The following is a 21906-nucleotide window of genomic DNA, read 5'->3' as shown; positions in this document are numbered from 1 at the left end:
CTGTTGGTCGAATATGGAGTTTCCACGGGCGGGCGCGCGGATACAGGGCGACACGACGAGGCTGCGATGCACGTTCCTGGCCACTGCTCTCCAGTGAGAGCTTGGGAAAAGCGTCAGGAATAGATCCACGCTGGGAGTCCAGATAAGCGACCTGCCCCAAGAGGATAGGGTGTGGGTCTTGACAAGTCGAGTGGGGTGTAACTATCACATCTCAAACTCTCCAGTTCTTCCTTCACCAGTGAGAGAGAGAGTTATTGAAAATCATTGAACTGCAGTTCCCACAAACGGTTTTTATTTCACACCTCATAATTATTCGTTCGCGTCCCTCAATTGCATGTTCCGTCTGTTCAAACCTTTACGAATGGCCGAGAACGCAGCAAAGAGACTCAAGATGTCGCCCGTCACCATCGGCACCCACAATGGCCACTTCCACGCCGATGAGGCCCTCGCCGTGCACATGCTGCGCAAGCTGCCCACCTACCACGACTCCCAGCTGATCCGCACCCGCGACCCCAAGCTCCTGGAGACCTGCCACACCGTCGTCGACGTTGGCGGCGAGTACGATGACGGCAAAAAGCGCTACGACCACCACCAGCGCGGCTTCGCCACCACCTTCCCCGGCAAGAACACCAAGCTGTCGAGCGCTGGCCTGGTCTTTATGCACTTTGGCAAGGCCATTATCGCCCAGAAGCTCAGCGAGGGTGCGGAGACGCCCGTCGCCGAAGATAGCGCTCAAGTCGAGCTGCTGTGGAACAAGCTGTACGAGAGCTTCGTCGAGGCCTTGGACGCTCACGACAACGGCATCTCCGTCTACGACCCCAAGGCCGTCGCCGCCGCCGGTCTCGAGAAGCGCTTCAGCGAGGGTGCCTTCACCCTCGGCTCCGTTGTCGGCCGCCTGAACCCCAACTGGAACGACCCCGTGCCCTCTGACCCCGTCGAGGCCCAGAAGCTCGAGGACGAGCGTTTCGTCAAGGCCAGCCGCCGCATCGGCGAGGAGTTCGACGCCGACCTTGACTACTACACCAAGGCCTGGCTGCCCGCTCGCGCCGTCGTGCAGGCCGCCTTCGAGAAGCGCACCCAGTACGACCCCCAGGGCCGCGTGCTCGTCCTCGAGGGCCAGAGCGCCCCCTGGAAGGACCACCTCTACTCGCTCGAGGGAGGCAACCCCTCGGTGGTGTACGTCCTGTACCCCGAGAAGCCTACCCCCGATGCCAAGTGGCGTGTGCAGGCGGTGCCTGTCACCAAGGACTCTTTCGAGAGCCGCAAGCCTTTGCCCGAGGCCTGGCGCGGATTCAGAGACGCGGAGCTGGACGGCATTTCTGGCATCACCGGCTGCGTCTTTGTCCATGCTGCGGGCTTCATTGGAGGAAACAAGAGTTTCGAAGGCGCCAAGGATATGGCGATCAAGGGTTTGGATCTGTGAAAAGGGCTCACCTAGAGATTGTTCGCTGGAAGGAAGGGTACAGGGATACGGAACGGCGTATGGCACCAAAAGAAATGTCTTATTGCTTATCAATATGTTTGCTTCCCATCACATCTATCCGTGTTGAATTTGAGTGCTTCAAAGCTTTTCTGAACCAACCCTTGCTCAGATTGGAGCAACTGCCGATTCTCAAGCCGCCCAGTAGGTAGAAGAGGCTCGCCAGACTGCAGACGAAGTTTGATATGAAAGGGTAGTAGGATGTATAGCACGCGAGCGTCTACAAAAGCCACTTTGACCAGGGGAGTCACATCCAAGAAACGTACCAGCGCACTCGAACCTCTCCTGGGCTGACTGGAGGAGTTGATCGGAATACGCAAGTGCTGCCATTTGTGTGGGCGAATTAAGACGAAGGCAGTCTCGATTTGGTTGCCATCATATGCCTGGCGTTCTTCTTTCTTCGTCCTCCTTCAGTCCTATAAAAAAAACCATGTACGGGAAAGCCTAGGTCTTCGTAGTAGTGCCGTACATCGCGGAAAGGATATCTAGTGGCGCGACCTTGAGAGTGTCGTAGTCCGCAAGTCCTTCCACAACAGAGTACACGAGAGACAAGAGTCTCATTCCATTCAACAACCATTTGTGCTTGGTTCCCACCCCATTCTAACGCCTAGGAGACCCGTGAAAACATCAACACAGCATCATAACATCGTAGTAGAAATCCGGCCCCGTGAAACATCCAATTTGCCGCCGAGGAGTCTCAACAACACCCTTACGAACCTTGGGACAAGAGAGAGAGTATAGACGGAAATGACCTGCGGGGCCCTCATCTTCGAATGGGGATAGCCTCTGTCTTTGCAGCTCCATCGACTGGAGAGGTGTTTTCCTGGTCCTTGTGCTCGGCCTCTTCAGCGCTAGTCTCCCTATTGAGAAAGCTCGCCTCCTTAACAGGGCTGCCGGCGTGGGCACCGCTGGCGATGCTGCCGTGGTGTTTGTTGCCGTTGAGGGAGGACGAGGAGTTGTTGACGGGGCTCGAAAGGTGGGGGATGTTCTCGGGAACAGGGTGCTGGGATCCGATGGCGCCAGTATCGACGCTGTCACCCTTGCCCGCCTTGGACATGGCGTAGTCTCCCGAATCGAAGTACTTGCGGTCCTTCAAGTGCTTGGCGAAGTGGTCGGAGCGAGAGGGAAGCTTGCCGTAAAGGCGGAATAGGCGCTGTTCCTCGGGAGAAAGGGACTATAACGGGAGAATCAGTAACAGATCCGTCAAATACTGCGATAAGAGTTGGATTGCCAGGGAAGCCGTGATGCCATCACGGGCTTCACTCTCAAGGTGGGGCATTGGGTAGCGAGTGGCTGGTTTTAACGTACCGAGACGTCGACCTTGTTCTTCTGGAGGGGGTTCATCTTGCTGGATGGTTTTGCACTTGGTGTGTTTGTTTTGAATCGGTTCGGTAGAGACACGCGATATGAGCAAGACGAAAAAAAAACAACCGTTCCGTGGAAGAAAGAAATCGAGGAGGAGGCCGGTTGGAGGTAAGGTAGACAGAGTGGGATGCAAGTGCGAATGTGACCAGAGTTGGAGGTGCAGGTAAGGTAGGTTGTCAAGCAGCGGGTGCGGTTTTCTGCGGGGCCCCTTTCTTTTTTGGGGAGAGGGGGAGCTTGACAGTGAAGTCAGGCCCGCCCAATGCCAGAGCGAGAAAGTACGTACTCGGTACCACCTGCTCAGAGGAGTACCGCTCTATGTGGGATAGATGCCAGTACGCACAGCAGATAATTCTTGTTCAAGACAACTGTTGCGTAGTTCGAACCTCGGGAGATGGATGTCTTCCGCCAACCAATAGCAGAAACACGGACAGAGGCACACAAGTGAGCTGGAGCGGATACGACAAATTGACAGGTCAGGGTAAGGGCAATTGGGTTCGAGGGATGGTGGTGGACTATGACCATTACGATCAACTTGTCTATATATGCGCGCCGGGAAATTCTCGGTTTCGTCTGGTTTTCGTGCACACACGCAAGAAGCGCAAAGCATAAGGGAAAACTGAAGAATAATAGCCAGAAAGAGAAGGAGACAAAAGAAGGGTCCATGTCGAGGACCAGGCCCAGATTCTGCAGAAGGTGTCCATCCCTTCGACGGACTGCCCATTCAGAGAGGCTGCATGAATGTTGGCAGTCTGTGTTATTGCTGGGCTACCCATTCCTGCGCCCCAGCTTAGAGACGATTCGCTGCGTAATTAGCCTCGATCTGCAGCGCAATGCCTTGTTGTACCAGGCTCCAGCACGTCTGGCTCCATTGGCCCCCATGGCCCCAACTCCGGCCAGGTCGCGATGACACACAAACAACGGGGGCAGCGACGTCTCTGCATGGAACAGCCGCGAGATGGAGAGGTCCCTAGTTGCCAGCAGATGTGCCTCCTAGTGGCTGCTTCCGCGAGGAGACATGGCTCACCTTGCAACTTCAGGTACTTGACGTGTTGCTCGCAGTCCCTTCTTACCTGACAACCACAGCAGACTCTCGAGCCTGAGAGGCTTTACTTTGTCACGATCCGTCTCCCTCTCTCACAACCCCTAACATGCCCTTTCTACCCGTGGCCCACTAATAGATGTTCATTAGCAGCCCAATTATCCGTTTGCTCTTCTTCCCGACCAATGCAGTATCCCGGTACCAGCAACGCGACTCCACTACGGGCTGCGTAACCGTTGCCGATGACACAGCGTGCCGTCCTACCGGAAACCCTCCAGCTATTCACTTGACCTCTCAGCTCCGACCCCTTGCGGAAGGGATGAGCTGTTCCTCTGCGGCCTTCATCCTGCCATTCTGTCATGCTGTGTCGAACATGTTCAAGCACTGCCACACAGAGGATGCGACGCAATTCTTGGACCAGCTCTCGTCAGTCTCCGCAGAGGCACAGGATTCCAAGAAACAACAGGCTGGTGGCCCTGATCAGTCATCAGTTCCCTAGTTCCCTGGCGATCCTTCAGGGTCTTGATTGAGAGCACGACCATGAGATCGGCCTGTGTCAATGCTCGGCCTTCGTTGGCTCTTATCTGCCGTCTGTGGTACCTGCGGCCGACCCGCGGCTCGCATATCCGGTTGGCACTATGTGACTATCAACAGACCGGATCCAAGCTCCTAAACTTTGCCCGTCATTGCGAGCTCCAACTCTTCATCTCGATACTTCATCTCGATACCTTACCAGCCTTTTGGCTGGCAGACGGTAGTCCTAGGTGCGACACCTAGTCAATGGAGGGGATGATCCCCCGTAGCTGATATGGCACTGAGAGGGATCGGAATGACGTAAAGCTGTCATCCCTGCCATACCAGTAAAGGAGAATAAGGAACTACATCAGAGATCCCCATCAGAACTCGTTAACGGACTATTTCGTCTGTGGAGTAAAAAGTTCGATGCTGTCTTGCACGTGTCTGGATAGATGCCACTGTCTATAGACGTGTGCCTCCCCGCATTCCGCCCCCGACGTGGTGTCAACTCTGGGCCAATTCGTGATTGCTTCGGAACAACTGCCGTCTATCTACTGACCAGACCGAACGAGGGGTGGCTTGGCCTATCATCCCAGCGTTTCTTATTCTTCTTCACACCATCATGTCTCTAGAATCGAAAATGGCCGTCCAGCTCCGCCGCGCTCGCCGAGGCAGCTCATGATACGACGGAAGGACCCAGGAGAGTTGGCTGCGACGGCAGCCGGAGAGCTCGTGAGCGGTCAATAGGATGCTTTCTGCAACCCTCCTTTCGCCCATGGCTCCATCCACCGCCGCACAATCTATCCTCATCATACGATCCCGCGTGATTGGGTTCTAGCACGGTTGGATTGATAGCCATCAACCTTTCGCACTGTTGCCCGCACCGCGCAAACGCACAATGATTCGTTTGACAGGTGGGCTGCTAGCCCCTGATAGAGTTTCCGGCTCTGGTCCGCCGGGGTTGCCTGCATATGCGTGCTGCCATCCTACCGAATTTTCCGTTCCCGTCTCGTCTACTATGTACTCTTAATTGGGGACATGATCGAGTTGGAGATGCTTTCGGACTTTGGCGTCGAAGCACTCGAAGCACTCACTCCGTTCCCTACGTCTCCTCTTTCCCCGCTTATCAGGCTTTGTTGGTTTGCATGTTTAAGTGGAAAGCATGAGTCGCTAGTTGCCATCGTGACCTCGAGATGGTTGCTCACCACTTGAACCCTTGAGTGCTGAGATTAAGAGCAATCGAGTTGCTACAGTCAATCTACAATTTGAGGCAATACATAATTACAATGTGACTAATTAGGTGTATGGAAGAATGACGCTTCGAATGCCAGCTTCCTGACCAATGAACACGTCCAACAAACTCTTGTTCGCTCTAGTTCCTTTGAATCCCACGCGTTGTCTGATTCCTCTGTAATTATGGCGGGCTTCTCTCGTCGCCTTTGCCGTCCTCTTCGAATGTTCTCGTCTCTATTCGCCCATATCTCGTCCTCCCTTGTGCTGATTTGGCTACAAAGTCGGACAGATGAAGAAAGTATTATAGAAAGCGTATCAATCTCACACTATTTGAGAAAACCCTAGTCGGAACGGGTGATGACATCCCGGTCCCTTCACGCGCAGACGCCATACATACTAGATGAGAATTTGCTTCTCCTGCTTCAATTGCTGGACAAACTCGAGCGGAACCTTCAGGGTCTGCGCGACCACTTCAGGCGGCGTGAGAGCAAGCCACTGGGTCAAAGAAATGTCCACAACTCTGTCAGACTTGTACAGCTCGATCCAGACCAAGTCTTCTGTATCGGAGGTGTTCTCGATGTAGTGTCTAGACAGCGGGTTAGCAACAACATCTCGTATATCCTCAAGACAGGCATATACTCACCCGCTATTGTCCGGGAAAGCCGCCGTGTCTCCCGCCTCTAGATCGAACGTCCTCGCCGCGGCGCTTCCGATGAACACGGTAGCCTTTCCTTTGCCCTTGTGAAAGTACAGCCATTCCTCCGCGTTGGGGTGCCAATGGAGCTCCCTCAGCCCGCCCGGCTTCAGCGTAACGAAGGTGGCAGCAATCGTCTTCGCGACAGGAAAGTTGGTAGAGTCAATCTTCCTGAACTCGCCGCCGTTTCCAGGAACCTTCTCGGGCGGGTGCTCAAAGGTGCGGTACACGAACGAACTGTTGCCGGATAGGTACTGCCCCGGAGGAACTGTTACGTTCGTAGTTGCCACCGTTCCGTTGAAGATGTACGGGTTAGAGGCGGGTAGCTTGTCAAAGACGGAACGATCAACGCCAAAGTTCCTGGCCAAGATGTCTCTCGGAGTGTGTGCTAGCCAGTCGACAATGTTGAAAGTGGTTCTCCTGAATGTCAGCCACCTCCTTCCTTGTATAAAGGTCAGATAATAGACGCGGTACTCACCCAATTTTATCAAAGTCAGCTTCGTCGAAGGCTAGAAGAAACTCGGATTCTTCGGCGACTCCTTGGACATAGTGAGCAGCGCCCTTGGGAAAGTACCTGGAATAGAGATTAGAATGAAACGGTCTGTGAGCCCTCGAGTTAGGTCTTACCATATATCGCCATAGTTGAGTTGCTCAACCTGGCTTCGTCCGTCTTCACCGACAGCCCCGATGATGATTGAGCCAGAGTACACAAACCCCCATTCCGCAACCCGGTGCCAATGCAGCTCTCTCACCGCGCCACGCTTCATATGCTGCTGGGCAGCTGCGATGTCGTGGCTTTGAGGCAAGTCCTGAATGACCTGCTCGCGCACCCAGCCTCCGTTGAAGATGCGGGTTTTGGAGTCGGAGAATCTCCATTTCAAGTTCGGCACCACGCCGTTGTCAGTAGACTGCCGACCAAGGTTGTCTGGGTTCTCCCTGTCGATTGCGTTGTTGGTGCCACCTGTGTAGTCTCGTCAGTGTGTCGTTGGCAAAGTAAGCAGTGAGCGAGTCACTTACCCAGGATCGGGCCCCCTTTGCCGTTGGCGTCGATGGGCTGTCCAACGGTGAACTGGGCATCTCTCTTCACAACATGAGGCGAGGCACTCGTGACGGCAACAAGGCCGATGAGTCCTACAACGGAGGTCTGAAGCAGTCTCATAGGTGCAGGCAACGAAGAGCAGACTTGTGATGGGAATTCAGAATGTGAGGGGTAAAACAAACCTAGGCAAGGGGGAAGATGTTGTGCAAACAACCTTTATAAACGCGCACGAGCGCCGTAATACCATTGGAAATTTCGCAGTCAACACATGATCTCCTCCGGCTCGATGGCGGAATTTTCTCTGCTATCACGTTCAACGCAACGAGTGACCTTGGCGTTGAGGTTGCGGCTGCAAAAGCAATGCGTAGTGATGACGACATTAACCATCCAGCGGCATCCTTACTTTCCGGTCGACACTATTGACTTCCTAACTCCAATCTGAGTTTTGCCGGCATATTGTTCAAGGTCGAGAGTGTGTAGGTGAGTCCAGAGAGACTGGTTGGGATATTGGCTAAGTGATCGGCCGCTGGTGTCTTGGAATCGGGCATACCGCTAGGCTAGACCCCGGGCATTCGACATATGTCCGAAAATAACGACATCGTGGGAAGGCGTTGGGGAAAGGCTGCTTAGGCGCTGATCGCTATCGACGGCTTCTCACTAGACTGATTGAAGCTTACTTTGATGCGATGAACTACGGTAAATTTTATGCTTGTCTTGACGCAGATGTGAGTTTAAATTTCACCTGCGTGTTGGTGGTAAATTTCTCCATCACACGGGCTTAGATGTTGCGTTCCAAGACTGGAACAAGGCTGTGATCCATGGCTAGAGTCGACAAGCTGTCCGAGGCAGACTCGTCTGGAAAGTCCATGACAAAAAGAACCATTGTAAGCCGTGCTTCTTTTTTCGACCGCATGCCACCAAGACCAATTGGTTCTCAGAGCTTCGCATCCGCTACCCTTGCAGACTTTCTTGATGATTCAATCAAGATAGAGAGACCGTGTCAACATAAGAAGCGAAGACAACGATAATGAGGGTTATTGTACACATCGTTCAGTTCTAAGGTCTCTGAGAATGGCGGCTAGTTCATCTTGTTCCGCATTTTGAGGCCAGCTGCGCCTGAGTAAGAACAACCTTTCAAACCAACCCCCATGCTAGTCAAGCACGAATACGCTACTTCATCAGGGTTCTGCCAAATATGTCTAAGATCATCACCATTCTTTCCATGTCATGTTTGTCTCTGAAAAGCTAGAGAAGTAAAGTTTTGATTAAGCCAGAGACACCATGGTAAAGCCAGAGACGCCTCAGTTGCATACCTCAACGTCCCTTGACTGTCAGCCTCACTGAGATCTCACATCGGACTGCATTTATCCGCCTCAGATCCTTACATGTAATTGAAGTCTTATTCGTTACCCATGATGCCATTCAGTACTATCGACGCAGGTCTGAGGCTAGCACATTCCGTCCCTGTCAATCCAACAAAGGACACACACATGTGTCGTCCAGTTGAGAGATGATCTGCGTTTCTTCATCTCACATGAGCATTGTTGTGGCCGCCATTGACGTCGATCAACTTCTTCACAGTCGTTATGCTTAATTACTTTCCATCACCGAGGCCCTGGACCGCACTAGGAATCCTTGACGCAGAGTCAAGACATCGCCAAGTGTTGCCGTCTACACCTCGAGGCCACCGGATGCCCGAATTGCCGAACTCGAGAAGATCGCGACATTGTAGTCTTCCTTCTTAGAGAATTCCCGTGGACATGAAAGGCTAGAGGCTATGGATCTTTGGATTGTGATAGGCAATGTGTGAGTCCCGACGTCTTGGCAAAGACATGCCCAAGCATCTCCTGAGCTGCCTGACTCTGAGAAAGATCTCATCAGTGCATCTTCAACATCGCCCTTGTTTGCAAGATACTCAGTCTTCCGCCTCGGTGTAGATGATGAGCTTTATTGGCTTCATGATGTGATTATCTAGGGAGGCCACGATTTGAAGATAGACCTGGAAATCTGCGAGACGGCATATAATACAGCTCATGATGAAGTATAAGAAGGAAGGATCAGGGCCCGTGTTGTTAAATTTTGGAAACATCCTCAAGCCATCACAGTATCTGGGTTTCAATCAATCATTTTCCGGCAGCTCAGCTATCTCAAGATGCTTTCAAAGATCTCTCTCGCAGCTCTCGCGAGCCTCCTGCTCTCTCCAGTGGTAGCAGGACCGGTCAACGGCAATGACCATACTCCCGCCAACAAGAGGAGTCCTCTCGGTATCAGCCTGCCTCCTCTGATTCCATCTATTCCCGGAGTCACGGAACCTCTTGCCTCCAACGCTCCTCCTCTCCCCATTCTTCAGATTCCCACGCCTCCTCTCGCCAGCCCTCCTTTCACCGGCGCCAACATCAAACCTAAAAAGATTGGCTACTTCTGGACTGGAGCTGGCGACAACATTCACAAGGACTTCTTGGTCACCGCCAGTTTGGACGATGTGAGTTATTCTTTGTCTTGCTTTCCTCATCCTGGTTTCCCTAAGATGCCTTTTTATCTTTGCCCGTCCCTCAAAGTCAGAATATGGAGCAATGATTTTAACTAAATTCGTAAAATAGGACACTTTCGGCCAGATCATCTATCTCACCGATGTGCCTACGAGCGGAAACTCTCCTCACCACTTGGGTAGCTCCCTCGACGGAAAGACACTCATTGGTGGCGGCCTCCTGTCTCTGCTCAAGACCCAGGACACGGCCTTCTACTTTGATGTATCTAACCCATATGCGCCAAAGTTCAAGAAGTCTAATCGAGCTCTGCTGAGTTCCATTGTCGACGAGATACGCGCCAAGCCAGGAGGGTAAGACCTCGTACATTCTATCTCATGTCAATTTTGCCCCCGTGCGGATTAGATCGTCCCGTTCATATGTTTTGATAGTGTGGCAAATACTGACGCTCTGGCGCGACTAGTGGATTTTTCATCACGTATATGGGCAGTGCCGTTGGCACCTCGCCCGGCCGTCTGGTCGAGACCAACGCTGAAGGCGACATCATCCACGAATGGCCAGAAGATGTGGCTGGAACTCTCAACATTCTTGGCGAGCAATTTAGTCCCCATGGTCTGGCTGTGGATTTCAACAAGGGTATCATCCTGACTTCGGACTTCGTCGTGCCCATTACCATCCTGAAGCCGACGTTGGGAATTCAGAAAGCAAGCACCCTCCGTCTGTGGAACTTGTCCGACAGAACAATCATCTCGACCATTACGATCCCCGGGGTACGTGTCTCTATCCACGCCAACGCAGAGTATTTCGAGCTAATTATTTCTAGGGCCTTGGTATTCAAGATGTCAAATTTATCCCTGGTAACCCTGAGAGTGCCGCTATTGCCACCGCTGTCGGCCCTGGCCAAGTCTGGATCATCTACCCATTCCGCCGTGACTCGTCTGGGAAGCAAGGCGTGGCTGAGCTGCTCTTTGACCTAGGTTCCAAAGCCAAAGATTCGCTGGCCATCTACTCGGACATTACCGATGACGGCAAGTTTGCGTACTTCACCATCACTCTGGGCAACCACGTTGCAGCGCTCGACATTTCAGACCTGGGCAATGTCAAGAGGCTGGATGACCCCAACGAGACGCAGCCAATCATTGGACCTCACTACGTCAAGATCAGCCCTGACAAGAAGAATCTGCTTGTCACTGGATACTTTGTGCAGGGCGGTGACGTTAGTTCCTCCCTACTCGTCCTTGTGTTTTCGAGAGGGGACAAGCTTGTGTTGAGATACTCTACTGACGTACTTTTTGCGGTAGATTTCCATTGTCAACACGCCGGGAGATTACAAGGGTCATTGGCTCGACATCCTTCCTGACGGAAGCCTCAGCTTCAACAGATCAATTGACTTTGAAAGCATCTTCACACGCGACCGTGGCGGCGCTCGACCTCACTCGTCTGTCATTTTCGACCTGACAGATCCCAAGAACCCCAAATACTACTAGGCCCCTGCCTTGCTGCAAATCGGCTCTTGTTGGGCTGCGACTCTGGTGCTCGACCGGGACTAACATGGTGATTTGGAGGAGAAATGAACCCAACGGAAACTCAAATGCCCTTCTTTTTTTCTCTTGGAATATGGACGTTCTTTGTAACTTGTTTATGCTTATTTTAATTCAATGCGCACGAGACCCTGGACTGTACCTCCGAAATTACGTATGGAGTGGCGCTGAGCAATGATTGGCACCCACAGATGTAGAAAGCTGCATGGTCGAAAGCAAAATGTAACTTTGCTCGAAGGTGATGAAGCTTTAGAAGCTGGGCCATGCAATCCAAAGATCCCTGAGCAGGATCTAAGAATGAAGTTTATTAAGCCGATACAGAGTTAGTCATCGGAGTAATTAAGGTTATATTCGGAGATTAGTCCTGCACTAACAATTTAAGCAGCATGCGTCATTCGTCCGCCCCTCCCTTACAGAGGTCCGGCCGGGCGTTCCGTGTCGCAACTTCCTAGCGCTGCACTGGTCGTGGCGGGCTGACGCTAACACCTTATTTTATCCCGTGATCCATCTTCACCTTCTCTTCTACACTTCACTACATCCATGTTTCTTTGATACCCCAATTCCTCGAGGCTTAGACGATATGCCTGTAGAACGGAGTGCCGAGAAGAGCCCCGCTTTGCCGGCCGCGTCTCACACAGCTTCTCCACCAAGCTCCCGGAGAGCTCTAATTTGCTTAATCGGCTTCATTCTATCGTTTCTGGTTGTTTACGGACTTTACACCCCGGGAGGCAGTTTAATCGGCACAGGCAGATGGTTCACCGGAACCTTTAATATCCCCGACATTGATGCTGACAATGACTTGTATCTTATCGGTGCTGGCCGAGCCGACATTACCGGCCCGGTTGTGGAAATCAACATGATGGGCTATGCAGACCCCAAACAGCTCGGTACCGGCCTTCGACAGAGACTGTATGCCCGAGCTTTCATCGTCGGCAGCGTCGAACGACCCGACGACAGGTTCATCTACGTTGTACTAGACACACAATCGGGTGACACAGCTGTTCGCTTTGGCATTCTTCACGGGCTTGCTGAGCTTGGCTTCGATTACTCCATGTATGGGCACCACAATTTGGCATTGACCGGGACACATTCACACTCTGGACCGGGCGCCTGGCTCAATTATCTGTTGCCACAAATCACGAGCAAGGGTTTCGACCAGCAGAGTTACAGAGCTATTGTCGATGGCACCTTGTTGGCGATCCGTCGTGCGCATGACAGCCTAGAGCCAGGGCATATCAGTGTCGGCTCAACCAAGGTCACTGGTGCGAACATAAACCGCAGCCTGTATGCTTACATGGCGAACCCGGAAGAAGAGCGTGCCAAATACAACGTCAGCGCCGAGAACGACGGGTCTGTTGAGAAAGACTTGACGCTGCTGAAGTTCCAGAGAGCGTCAGACGGCAAGAGCATCGGTGCGTTGACATGGTTTCCCACCCACGGTACATCCATGCTCGGCAACAATACTCTCATTTCGGGAGACAACAAGGGCGTAGCAGCGTGGCTATTTGAGAGAAGTGTGCGAAAATCGTCTGATGCGACCAAGGGATTCGTTGCTGGGTTCTCCCAGGCCAACGTGGGAGATGTCAGCCCCAATGTGCTAGGCGCTTTCTGCGAGGATACCGGTGAGCCCTGCGACTTCAAGACGAGCACTTGCAGCGACGGCAAAAGCCAGAAGTGCCACGCCAGAGGCCCGTTATTCAGGGAGAAAAACAACGGAGCCTCGTCCTGCTTCGAGATCGGCAAGAGACAGTACATTGCTGCCAAGGGGCTATTCGACGACATGGGGTCCAAATCTCAGCGAGTTCGCGGCTCGTGGGTAAAATCGTTCCATACCTTCCACAATATGTCAGAGTTCCACTTCGACTTACCCAACGGAACGGAAGTGAGAACCTGCCCTGCGGCGTTGGGCTACTCATTCGCAGCGGGAACGTCTGATGGTCCTGGGGCATTCGACTTCACCCAGCACGACTCGAACTCAACTAACACGAATCCTCTGTGGAAGGTTGTTGGTGGTCTGTTGAAGGCACCTACGGAAGACCAAGTAGCTTGCCATTCTCCCAAACCTATTCTCCTTGATGTTGGCGAAGTGTTCAACCCATATCAATGGACTCCCAACATTGTAGATATCCAAACTTTCCGAGTCGGCCAGCTGATTATAATTGTCAGCCCCGGTGAGGCTTCCACAATGGCGGGACGGCGATGGAAAGATGCAGTCAAACATCAGGCTGAGTCCTTATTTGCTGAAGAGACTGATGCGAAGCCGGTCGTGGTAATTGGAGGACCAGCAAACAGTTACACGCATTACATTACGACGCAACAGGAATACGGGTAACCTCTCAGCCACGGCAATTAATGAAGCTCTGCGCTAATTCTGATAGAATACAACGATACGAGGGAGCATCCACCTTGTACGGCCCTTATACGCTGGATGCTTACATCAACCGAACGCTCAATTATCTTCCAACCCTGGGAGCGTCGTTCACCAAAGGACCCCCTTCTCATGCTGGAGGACCTTATCCACCTGACAATACCAACCGTTCTCTGAGCTTCATCACTGGCGTGGTACGAGATGGCACACCCGTCTTCCGTAGTTTTGGTGACGTCAAGACCGACGTTGAAGGCAAGTACGCGATTGGCGATGTCGTGCGCGCCACTTTTGTCGGAGCCAATCCGCGGAACAACTTGCGACTGGAGCAGACGTACGCAGCTGTCGAGAGATTGACCATCGACAAGGGGGCCATCAAGAGATGGGACACCGTGCGGAACGATGACGATTGGAGCCTGATCTTCCACTGGAAGCGGACGAGTGACATACTCGCCACGAGCGAGGTCGAGATTGTATGGGAGACGGAGAACGACGCAAAGCCGGGGACGTACCGCTTCCGTTACTACGGGGATTCCAAATCGTTGGGCGGCAAGATTACGAGCTTCGAAGGAGTTAGTGGGCAGTTCAAATTGCACTGAGTCACATTTTGGTCATTGAAGTCTGTCTCGAGTCGTGAGTAGGAGGACTAGCTTGTCAACTGGAAAGAGAATTGGACGAAGCCGGGTCACTCTCGATTGAAGGTGAGAAGGATCTTTGCCACTATATGAAAATTTCTAGGTTAACAGCGAGGCTATGGAAAGCACACAAGAAGGTCAAGGCTTGATCTTGAAGAATCGAAAAGGCCTTGAATGGTTTAAGATCATTCGATACGGACTACACGCTTGAGCTATTTGGTACGTGACCATCAGCAAGTGGTTCACGTTTGAATTTGCGCATACCCAGGAGGGCACGGCGTGACGCAGTTCCAGAACTCGGCACCGTACCCGTGACACTCGTACTGGCCGTCGTTCGTCGTACCCTCCCCACTGGTGACGGGCTTGCTGCAGGGCGGGAGGTCCATTTCCCCTTGCGCGTTACGCTTCCACCTGGCGCAGCCCATGCAGGCGCCGAACGTCTCGCCCGGGGCGATACATGCGCGGGCGCACCTGCTGCCACAGGAGTACACGTCTTCTACACTGTAGTCGGCAAAGAGCCAGGCAAAATCTTCGGCGGTGAGGTTGCGGTTCGAGGAAAAGCCCTCGGAGCAGGCTAGGGCGACGGGTGCGCTTGCGCAGAGGAGGGCGGCGGTGATGGTTGTTGTGACACGCATTTTTTCCTTCTTTCTTTCGGCGTCGATCAGCTAGAGGGGGGATGCTGTTGCTTGTTCGGAGGGTCTAGCGCAGGGACTCGAGGTATTCCCGTGCGAGAGATCTAGAGATATAGCTCTAAGCGGGAAAAGAGTGGGTGAGCGGAATAGCCAGATCACAGTAAGCGGGAGTAAAGGCCGACGGCCTTTTATATGAACATGTTCGTTGGTCCACTACACCATTCTATGTACTATATTTGACATGAAAACCCTGACGAATCGCTTCCTAGACCGAAAAGGACACAATGATTAAGGAGTTGCTGAGCAGAAAAAGCTTTTGTCTTCCCGTGTGATAAACTTGAGACCCGAGAACATCGCAATATAAATCGTCACCGAACTTGTCCGGTAACGTCGATGTTTTTTGACCTGGGGGTCTCGTTCACCCTCTCTGATGATGATGATGTGCAAACCATGAGGAAAGCCCGAAAGATTGATCTCCGCCTCTCGTAGAACTTTTCTTTTTTGTTCATTCCTTTTCCCGGTGAACCTGGAAGCGTGCGGTTGATGGCTCTCGGTTGACATACGGAGTAGTCCAACTGATTCATGATGGGGTAAGTCGATGGGGCGGCATATTCAATTACAGTTTGAAGACTCTGTCATGTACCTTGAGTTGACAGGCTTCTGTTACTGTTCTACGAAGTTTTTGACCAGCACAACCCAGCGTTGAAGCATTACGGAGACATTGCTTGCCGTGGCCGGGCTAAATACATACGAGGCTGTACAGGCAACCCAAGATAAAGATTTCGCAGGTTCCGCGGATATTCGCGTGAATCGAGGCATTTATGGCAGAAGTCCCCAAAAACCTCAAGATTCCCTCACAGAATTGATTCCTCTCGATTCGCGACATCAGCAAAACCCTGGTCCTCTGCGTCGCCGTGCATGTCTTGGTTCTGTGGTGGTCCGGTTCTCCCACGTCGTGTCTCTTGCTCAAACGAACACATCTATCCGTACTAGAAGGATTTCGGAGCTCGGCCGCCGCAGGCAGCAAATCTATACAGAGGTACAAGTTTACTCCTCTTCCCGTCTGGAATGTTGTCCGAACTGTACCTAGCCATACGTTACCTGTTATCAGATTGCCCCTGTCGGCAGGCAGCCCTGATTCTGCAGGGGGCCAAACTCCTGCCGCAATGCTCCTGCAGGGGACAACTCGGCCGGCCGGGGGTCGGTGAGATGCTGCCGCCAATAGCGGCATGCAGCACACCCGGGAGGGCGCGATCCCTCCTTCGGAGCTGGACCCGCCCCACTGGAAACCAACAAGGCCCCTGTGTCTCGGTGCAGCTAAGGTACCTTGAGCTTTGAGTGGGTGGTGTTGTGTGGTGTTGTGTGGTGTGGTGTGTTACGACCCGGATGAATGTAAGTAAGCCTTCTCCATTGTCATTTGGCTTTTGCTAAGAGATATCCTCATTGACGATGACGCCTCCTTTTCTATTGCAAGGCAAACTCGACGGGAAAGTTTGACCTCAATAGGGCGGGGGAGTCTGCCGCCCGTTTGCTTGCGCCACGAACGCGAAATGGGCATGACCAAGCTCTTCTTTCCCGCCCTATTCGTCGTTACCTTGCAGAATGTCTTGGGTAGCTGCACCTTTCGCTGGATAGCCCACTCTCTTCTCAGTCACAAACATTACCTGCATTTCCCTCCTAATGAATCACATGCCATTCATTGCAAAATGGCTTTCGTGAGGAAATAAGAAAATACTAGTTTAACAAGGGTCTTTCAAGCTAGAAAAGCTACGCTATCTCTCAACTCACCATGAAGATGGGGTAGGGGGTTTTGCTAGTTTCGGAGACGCGAGACCCGAAACCAGAGCTTCGACCCCTATATAGCGCTTCCCACATAGCCATTGCCCACCCCGACCCATAGACGTTTCCGGTTCTTCTTTTGTTTCTTCCATGACAGGTCTGTGACATTGCGTCCTTGGCCATCCTTTTGCTCTTCTAGATCCTGAAAGACCTCTAAATTTCCTCCGAAATATTGCACCAATTGTCTGCTGTGCGAGCATCGGATGCCTCCCCGGCTTTGACATTCAAGGTCGAGATAAAGTACCAAACCAACCAAGTACTCCACTGGTCTCGGACACCTCCTCCTGCTAACCTCATCGACCCCGCTGGCGATAAATTATTGTGATCAGACTCGGGATATTCTTGTGTTGTCGTCGACCCCCGGGCAACCTCTCGCCAAGTCGATGCTCTCAGAGCACTCGGCATCATCATGGTATCTTCAGTCTTTGTGCTCGTCGGAGCTGTAGTCGCCTACGGCGTATATACCTACGTTTCCGGCCTGCAGCGGAACATAGCAGAGGCAAAGAAAGTCGGCTTGCCATATATCGTCACCCGTAGGTGTCCAAGAAGGCAAATATCTTTGCGTCAGGCCAAGAACTAACGCTGCGAGCGAAGCTGCGTCACCATTCTCAATAATGTGGCAGCTAACCCACAAGTTCTGGATACCCATCATCAAGTCGTTCCCTAAATCTTGGTGGGAAAACTGGCTCGAGTTAGTACCTTACTGGACTACTCCGTTCATCGCACGCGCTCCTGCTGATCCCATCACCTTGTGAATAGACTCCTCATACCAAACTGGTCCTACAACCTGCTTCACAAACCCTTTGCACGCATCGGCGAGACATTCATGATCGTATCGCCGTTCCAGATCCTCATCCTGACCGACAGCGCCGAAGCCATCCATCAGATCACGCAACAGCGCGAAAAGTTCCCCAAGCTGGTCGAGACGTACGCCATTCTGAAGCAGTTTGGCGACAATGTCCTGACCACCGAGGGCGCTGTCTGGCGCATGCACCGCAAGGTCACCTCTGCGACCTTTAACGAGAAGAACGCCTCGCTCGTCTTTGCCGAGTCGATCAAGCAGGCGCAGAGTATGACGCGCAAGTGGCTGGGGCCGGCCGGGGAGAAGAGCAAGGAGACCATTCAGACGCTGGATCACGATACGATGCGCCTCGCCCTCAATATTATCGGCTACGTGGGGTTCGGAATGCGTCTGCTCTGGCCGGGCCAGTCGCTACCCGAGGGAGCGGACCCGAAGCTAACGAAGTACAGCTCGCTGGAGGCGGCTCCGGGCCACACGATGAGCTTTGCCGACGCCATCGCCGAGATGTTGGAGCATATCTTGGTTTTGCTGCTGGTGCCGCACAAGATTCTAAAGCTCCTACCCTTCAAGTACACCAAACAGGCCATCGACTCGCACGACAATTACGTGCAGTACATTGACGAGCTAATGCAAGACAAGATTGAGGATCTGCAGAACGGCGACCACGGCGACGGCGACGCCGGTATGGACCTCATGGGCCAGCTTGTGAAGTCAAAATACGGGAATGGAGCGGACGCCAACGGCGGCATCAGCGCAATGCAGTCCAAGGGGAAGGAGTCCAAGATACCTCAGCTATCTAAATCGGAAATCTCGGGCAACGCCTTCATCATGTTAGTCGCGGGACACGAGACGACGGCGAACGCGATGCACTTTGGGCTGATCGAGATCGCCTGTAACCCGGCTGTGCAGCGGCTGCTTCAGAAGGATATCGACGGCATTTTTGGCGACAGCGATCCCAGCACGTGGAACTACGAGAGCACAGTCAGCCCGATGCTGGCCTCCATGCTGGGCGCCTGCATGAACGAGACGCTCCGGATGACGCCGGCGGTCGTGGAGATACCAAAAAAGGTCAGCCCGGAGGGCGACGGCATCATCACGCTGGACGGCGAGAAGTACGTCTTGCCGAAAGGCGCAGACATCTCCATCGTGGGCGTGGCGGCGCACCGCAACCCGCGCAACTGGCCGTCGAAGCCGAGCAAGATGACGGGCGCGGACCACGATCTGGACGACTACGCGCCGGAGCGGTGGTACCGGGCCAGCTTGAAGGCGGCAGCCGACGTCAAGAGCGGCGGCGACGTGGAGGAGGACTACGGCGGGTACAGGGGGTCAGACACGAGCGAGAAGATGTTCCGGCCGGTGCGGGGGTCTTACGTGCCCTTCTCGGATGGGCCCCGGTCGTGTCTGGGGCGGCGTATCGCGCAGGTCGAGATCATTGCTGCGCTCTCCGTTGTGTTTCAGCGGCACAGTCTCGAGCTGGCGGTGGATGAGTGGGCTTCGGACGCCGAGGTCGAGGCGATGAGCCTCGAGGAGAGGCGGAAGCTGTATAAGAAAGCGCAGGACAAGTGCCGGGAGACTGTCAAGAAGGCGTCGACCATGTTGACGCTGAAGTTGCCGCAGGGGATGACCGTTCCTATTCGGATCGTGCCTAGGGGGGAAGAAAGGTTTCTCAACTTTGTTGATCCTGCTTAGAATAAGTCATCAGGAGCTAGCTGGTGGGGCCTGGCTGGTGGAAACTGTCTTCCAAACTGTAAAGTGCTTGCTTTGAGATGGACATAAGGGAATATCCGGCAGGGTACAAGGCAGATAGTTGGATTGGAGTTAGATTTGCATGAAATCGAGGACAAAATAGCAATTAATCAGAGAATTCAACCAGCAGCGTGCCTTTGAGCTGCGCCAGAGGCAGGTGAGGTTACTGATTGGCTAGGACGTTCTGGTTGTCCCGGCATCTCATGCTGATCGCGATTGGGGGAGAAGGTGTTGACATCTTCGCGTTTGGTATCCGTACGTACAGACTGGAGTGTTGGTGAGAGAGGGATGCCACGTGTTCTAGTGAATACCTAGTATCCTCGCATCATCATCGTTGAACAGGGTCTTTGCTTGGCCTCGTTTATTGGCATTTCTTTATCACGGGAGATCACCGGCCAGTCGCGCGCAGAGGCCAGCGACTAAACCGTTTGTTTACATGCCTTGCCTCATTCGGACAGTTCAAGTGGGTCTGGTTATTCCTAAGGTAGCCGTCATTGGTGACCACTGACCAGTGCCAATGCCTTCTGCCGCTCCCGGGAGGAGGGGACTCGGGGAGACAGGAGGGAAAGCGCGCTAGACCAGTCGCAATGTCCACGTCCAACCCCCCCTTTCCCCCGGATCAGAGAGACCTCTCAGCACACTTGCTGCCGCAATGAGACCACCTGTAGGAAATCCCACAACAGAACCGAGGAAACGTAAACAACGGGCGCTTCGACCATTTCACCCCGTCGACCCCCCAATCCACCACATTACACCCTTACAACCTACCTACCTAGCTCTTCAGCCCAGCTATCGTTGCCGTTATCACCACCGCATCCATCCATCTGCCCCTCCCACCGTCACTCTTCCCAAGTACTTCCCACTATTAAAGCACAAACTGCCCTGCATTCACTGCAATAATTTTACCAAAGAACCTCTGCAATCGAGCTGCTGGAATCGCCGAGTCTGCGCGATTCATCTGATACCCCTTTTGATTACCTTTTTCCCCATTTGAACGACCAAACCATGTCGGGCGCAAACCCGTGGTTGGCGAGGCAGCGGAAGAGCGACCTCGTCGAGCTCGCCGAGCTGACTGGACTTACTGGGTAAGTTCTTCCATTGATTTTTCCTGTATGGAGGCGAACTTTTTGTATCCTTTACGAAAGGTTTGTTGTCGTGCAAGTCGCCTTCGAGCTGGGGTAGCGCTGCTGTCGCGTCGACTGCGACCGGCGCCAAGACTGATTCAGTCGCGTCGAGCCGTCGCAGAGACGTCCACGATGCTATTCGGACCAAAAAGGCTAACAACGCGCTGCTTTCAGGTACGAGAATCAGAAAAAGGCCGACTTGGAAGTCACTCTTGATGAATATCTCGCCGAGAACGCGACCCAGTTCTCCCACAACCCCAAGCTTGTACAATACTACACGAGTCGCTCCAAGGCTGCCGGCTCACCCGTGAAGAGGGAGGCCCCCTTGACCGACCTCGTCAAGTCCACGCGCCGCAGGGCGACGAGAGCCATCGAGGAGCTCCAGCCCGAGCCTGAACCCGAGTAAGCCAGATCTGTCCATCTTCTACGCGATGCGCCTCGGAGGCCATCCGCATCATTGGTATCGCGACTAACACGCGTCACAGAAACGAATCGTCAAGCCCGGAGCCCGCCCTCTCGACTGCACTGGCGACGCGAACTCCCGCCCGCAATCTTTCTCTTGCGAGCCGCATCCCTCTGCCTGCGACGCCCGCTGATGTCGCGGAGGCCGTAGACCGTCACACTGTCGCCCTGCGCGAGCGCGCAACGGAACTCTACGACCAGTCTGGCATTCAGAAGGGCACCAACGCTGTGCGCTCTTCTTTGTCGACCGTCACATCGGTGCTGTTCACTGTGGCCGCGTTCGAGGCGTGGAACCTGAGAGCCGAAGTCCTGCCCCTCCGCTACGCCTTCACCATCCCCGCGATTCCGGCCCTGGGCACCAACTTCTATCCCGTTTACGTGCCCGACGCGTTCCTGTTTGTGACGTCGTCTTTCTGGTCGCCCGTCACGCTGTGGACTCTCACTTCTGTCCTCATTCCCTCCTTGTTCGGGTACTTTTACAACCTGAGCGCGGCGAGCCACCCCCAGCCCCGTGGTCGCAAGTCCTCGACCGTCGAGTACAACGTCGATCCCTTGGTTTTCAGCATCGTCAAGGCTCTGATCTCGTTTGTTGTCTACGCCCAAAAAGTAAACTTTGGCGGCTGGATCAACGAGAACTCCATCGACCGTATCAATGGCGCCCTGTACGGAGAGTGGAAGGGCATCTTGACCGGTGCCGCCATCACCGGGCTTGTGAGCCTCTACGATGCCGTGCTGAAGAAGTAGGAACCATCTTCTTTGAATACAACGTTTGCTCGAGTAGCTCGAGCGTATGGGACTCCTCCCGACAGTCCGCGGCTCACAAGAGGAAGACGTGCGCGTAAACCTCGCGGCGGCGGCGCTGTTTGAACATGCACGACGCGCCAGACTAGGCGCCTTGGCTTCTTTCT

The 21906-nt window shown here is 53.5% G+C and overlaps 8 protein-coding genes across 8 annotated transcripts; 5 read left to right on the top strand and 3 right to left on the bottom strand.

Moving 5' to 3' along the window:
- Positions 1 to 361: 361 nt before the first annotated feature.
- CORC01_09386 (uncharacterized protein) lies at positions 362 to 1423 on the top strand (the record flags this gene model as incomplete). Its single annotated transcript, XM_022621015.1, has 1 exon — positions 362 to 1423. The coding sequence occupies one exon, from the start codon at positions 362 to 364 to the stop codon at positions 1421 to 1423; it is 1062 nt and encodes a 353-aa protein (XP_022472537.1).
- Positions 1424 to 2243: 820 nt separating this feature from the next.
- Positions 2244 to 2824, bottom strand: CORC01_09385 (uncharacterized protein; the record flags this gene model as incomplete). Its single annotated transcript, XM_022621014.1, has 2 exons — positions 2244 to 2654; positions 2789 to 2824. The coding sequence occupies 2 exons, from the start codon at positions 2822 to 2824 to the stop codon at positions 2244 to 2246; spliced, it is 447 nt and encodes a 148-aa protein (XP_022472536.1).
- A 3205-nt stretch (positions 2825 to 6029) lies between these two features.
- CORC01_09384 (oxalate decarboxylase) lies at positions 6030 to 7486 on the bottom strand (the record flags this gene model as incomplete). Its single annotated transcript, XM_022621013.1, has 5 exons — positions 6030 to 6219; positions 6277 to 6747; positions 6806 to 6901; positions 6955 to 7288; positions 7345 to 7486. The coding sequence occupies 5 exons, from the start codon at positions 7484 to 7486 to the stop codon at positions 6030 to 6032; spliced, it is 1233 nt and encodes a 410-aa protein (XP_022472535.1).
- A 2032-nt stretch (positions 7487 to 9518) lies between these two features.
- On the top strand, positions 9519 to 11339 carry CORC01_09383 (uncharacterized protein; the record flags this gene model as incomplete). The annotated part of the gene is made up of 5 exons (XM_022621012.1): positions 9519 to 9848; positions 9967 to 10205; positions 10316 to 10622; positions 10676 to 11068; positions 11154 to 11339. 5 exons carry the CDS (start codon positions 9519 to 9521, stop codon positions 11337 to 11339), a joined length of 1455 nt encoding a protein of 484 aa, XP_022472534.1.
- A 351-nt stretch (positions 11340 to 11690) lies between these two features.
- Positions 11691 to 14357, top strand: CORC01_09382 (neutral/alkaline non-lysosomal ceramidase; the record flags this gene model as incomplete). Its single annotated transcript, XM_022621011.1, has 3 exons — positions 11691 to 11715; positions 11810 to 13721; positions 13772 to 14357. The coding sequence occupies 3 exons, from the start codon at positions 11691 to 11693 to the stop codon at positions 14355 to 14357; spliced, it is 2523 nt and encodes an 840-aa protein (XP_022472533.1).
- A 278-nt stretch (positions 14358 to 14635) lies between these two features.
- CORC01_09381 (uncharacterized protein) lies at positions 14636 to 15028 on the bottom strand (the record flags this gene model as incomplete). Its single annotated transcript, XM_022621010.1, has 1 exon — positions 14636 to 15028. One exon carries the CDS (start codon positions 15026 to 15028, stop codon positions 14636 to 14638), a length of 393 nt encoding a protein of 130 aa, XP_022472532.1.
- A 2245-nt stretch (positions 15029 to 17273) lies between these two features.
- Positions 17274 to 19355, top strand: CORC01_09380 (cytochrome P450; the record flags this gene model as incomplete). The annotated part of the gene is made up of 3 exons (XM_022621009.1): positions 17274 to 17397; positions 17459 to 17555; positions 17624 to 19355. 3 exons carry the CDS (start codon positions 17274 to 17276, stop codon positions 19353 to 19355), a joined length of 1953 nt encoding a protein of 650 aa, XP_022472531.1.
- Positions 19356 to 20417: 1062 nt separating this feature from the next.
- On the top strand, positions 20418 to 21742 carry CORC01_09379 (uncharacterized protein; the record flags this gene model as incomplete). Its single annotated transcript, XM_022621008.1, has 3 exons — positions 20418 to 20497; positions 20711 to 20938; positions 21022 to 21742. 3 exons carry the CDS (start codon positions 20418 to 20420, stop codon positions 21740 to 21742), a joined length of 1029 nt encoding a protein of 342 aa, XP_022472530.1.
- Positions 21743 to 21906: the final 164 nt, after the last annotated feature.

Source organism: Colletotrichum orchidophilum (assembly GCF_001831195.1).
Source record: "Colletotrichum orchidophilum strain IMI 309357 chromosome Unknown Scaffold_84.1, whole genome shotgun sequence".
NCBI lineage: Eukaryota > Fungi > Ascomycota > Sordariomycetes > Glomerellales > Glomerellaceae > Colletotrichum > Colletotrichum orchidophilum.
This window is presented reverse-complemented; position numbering and strand designations above follow the sequence as displayed.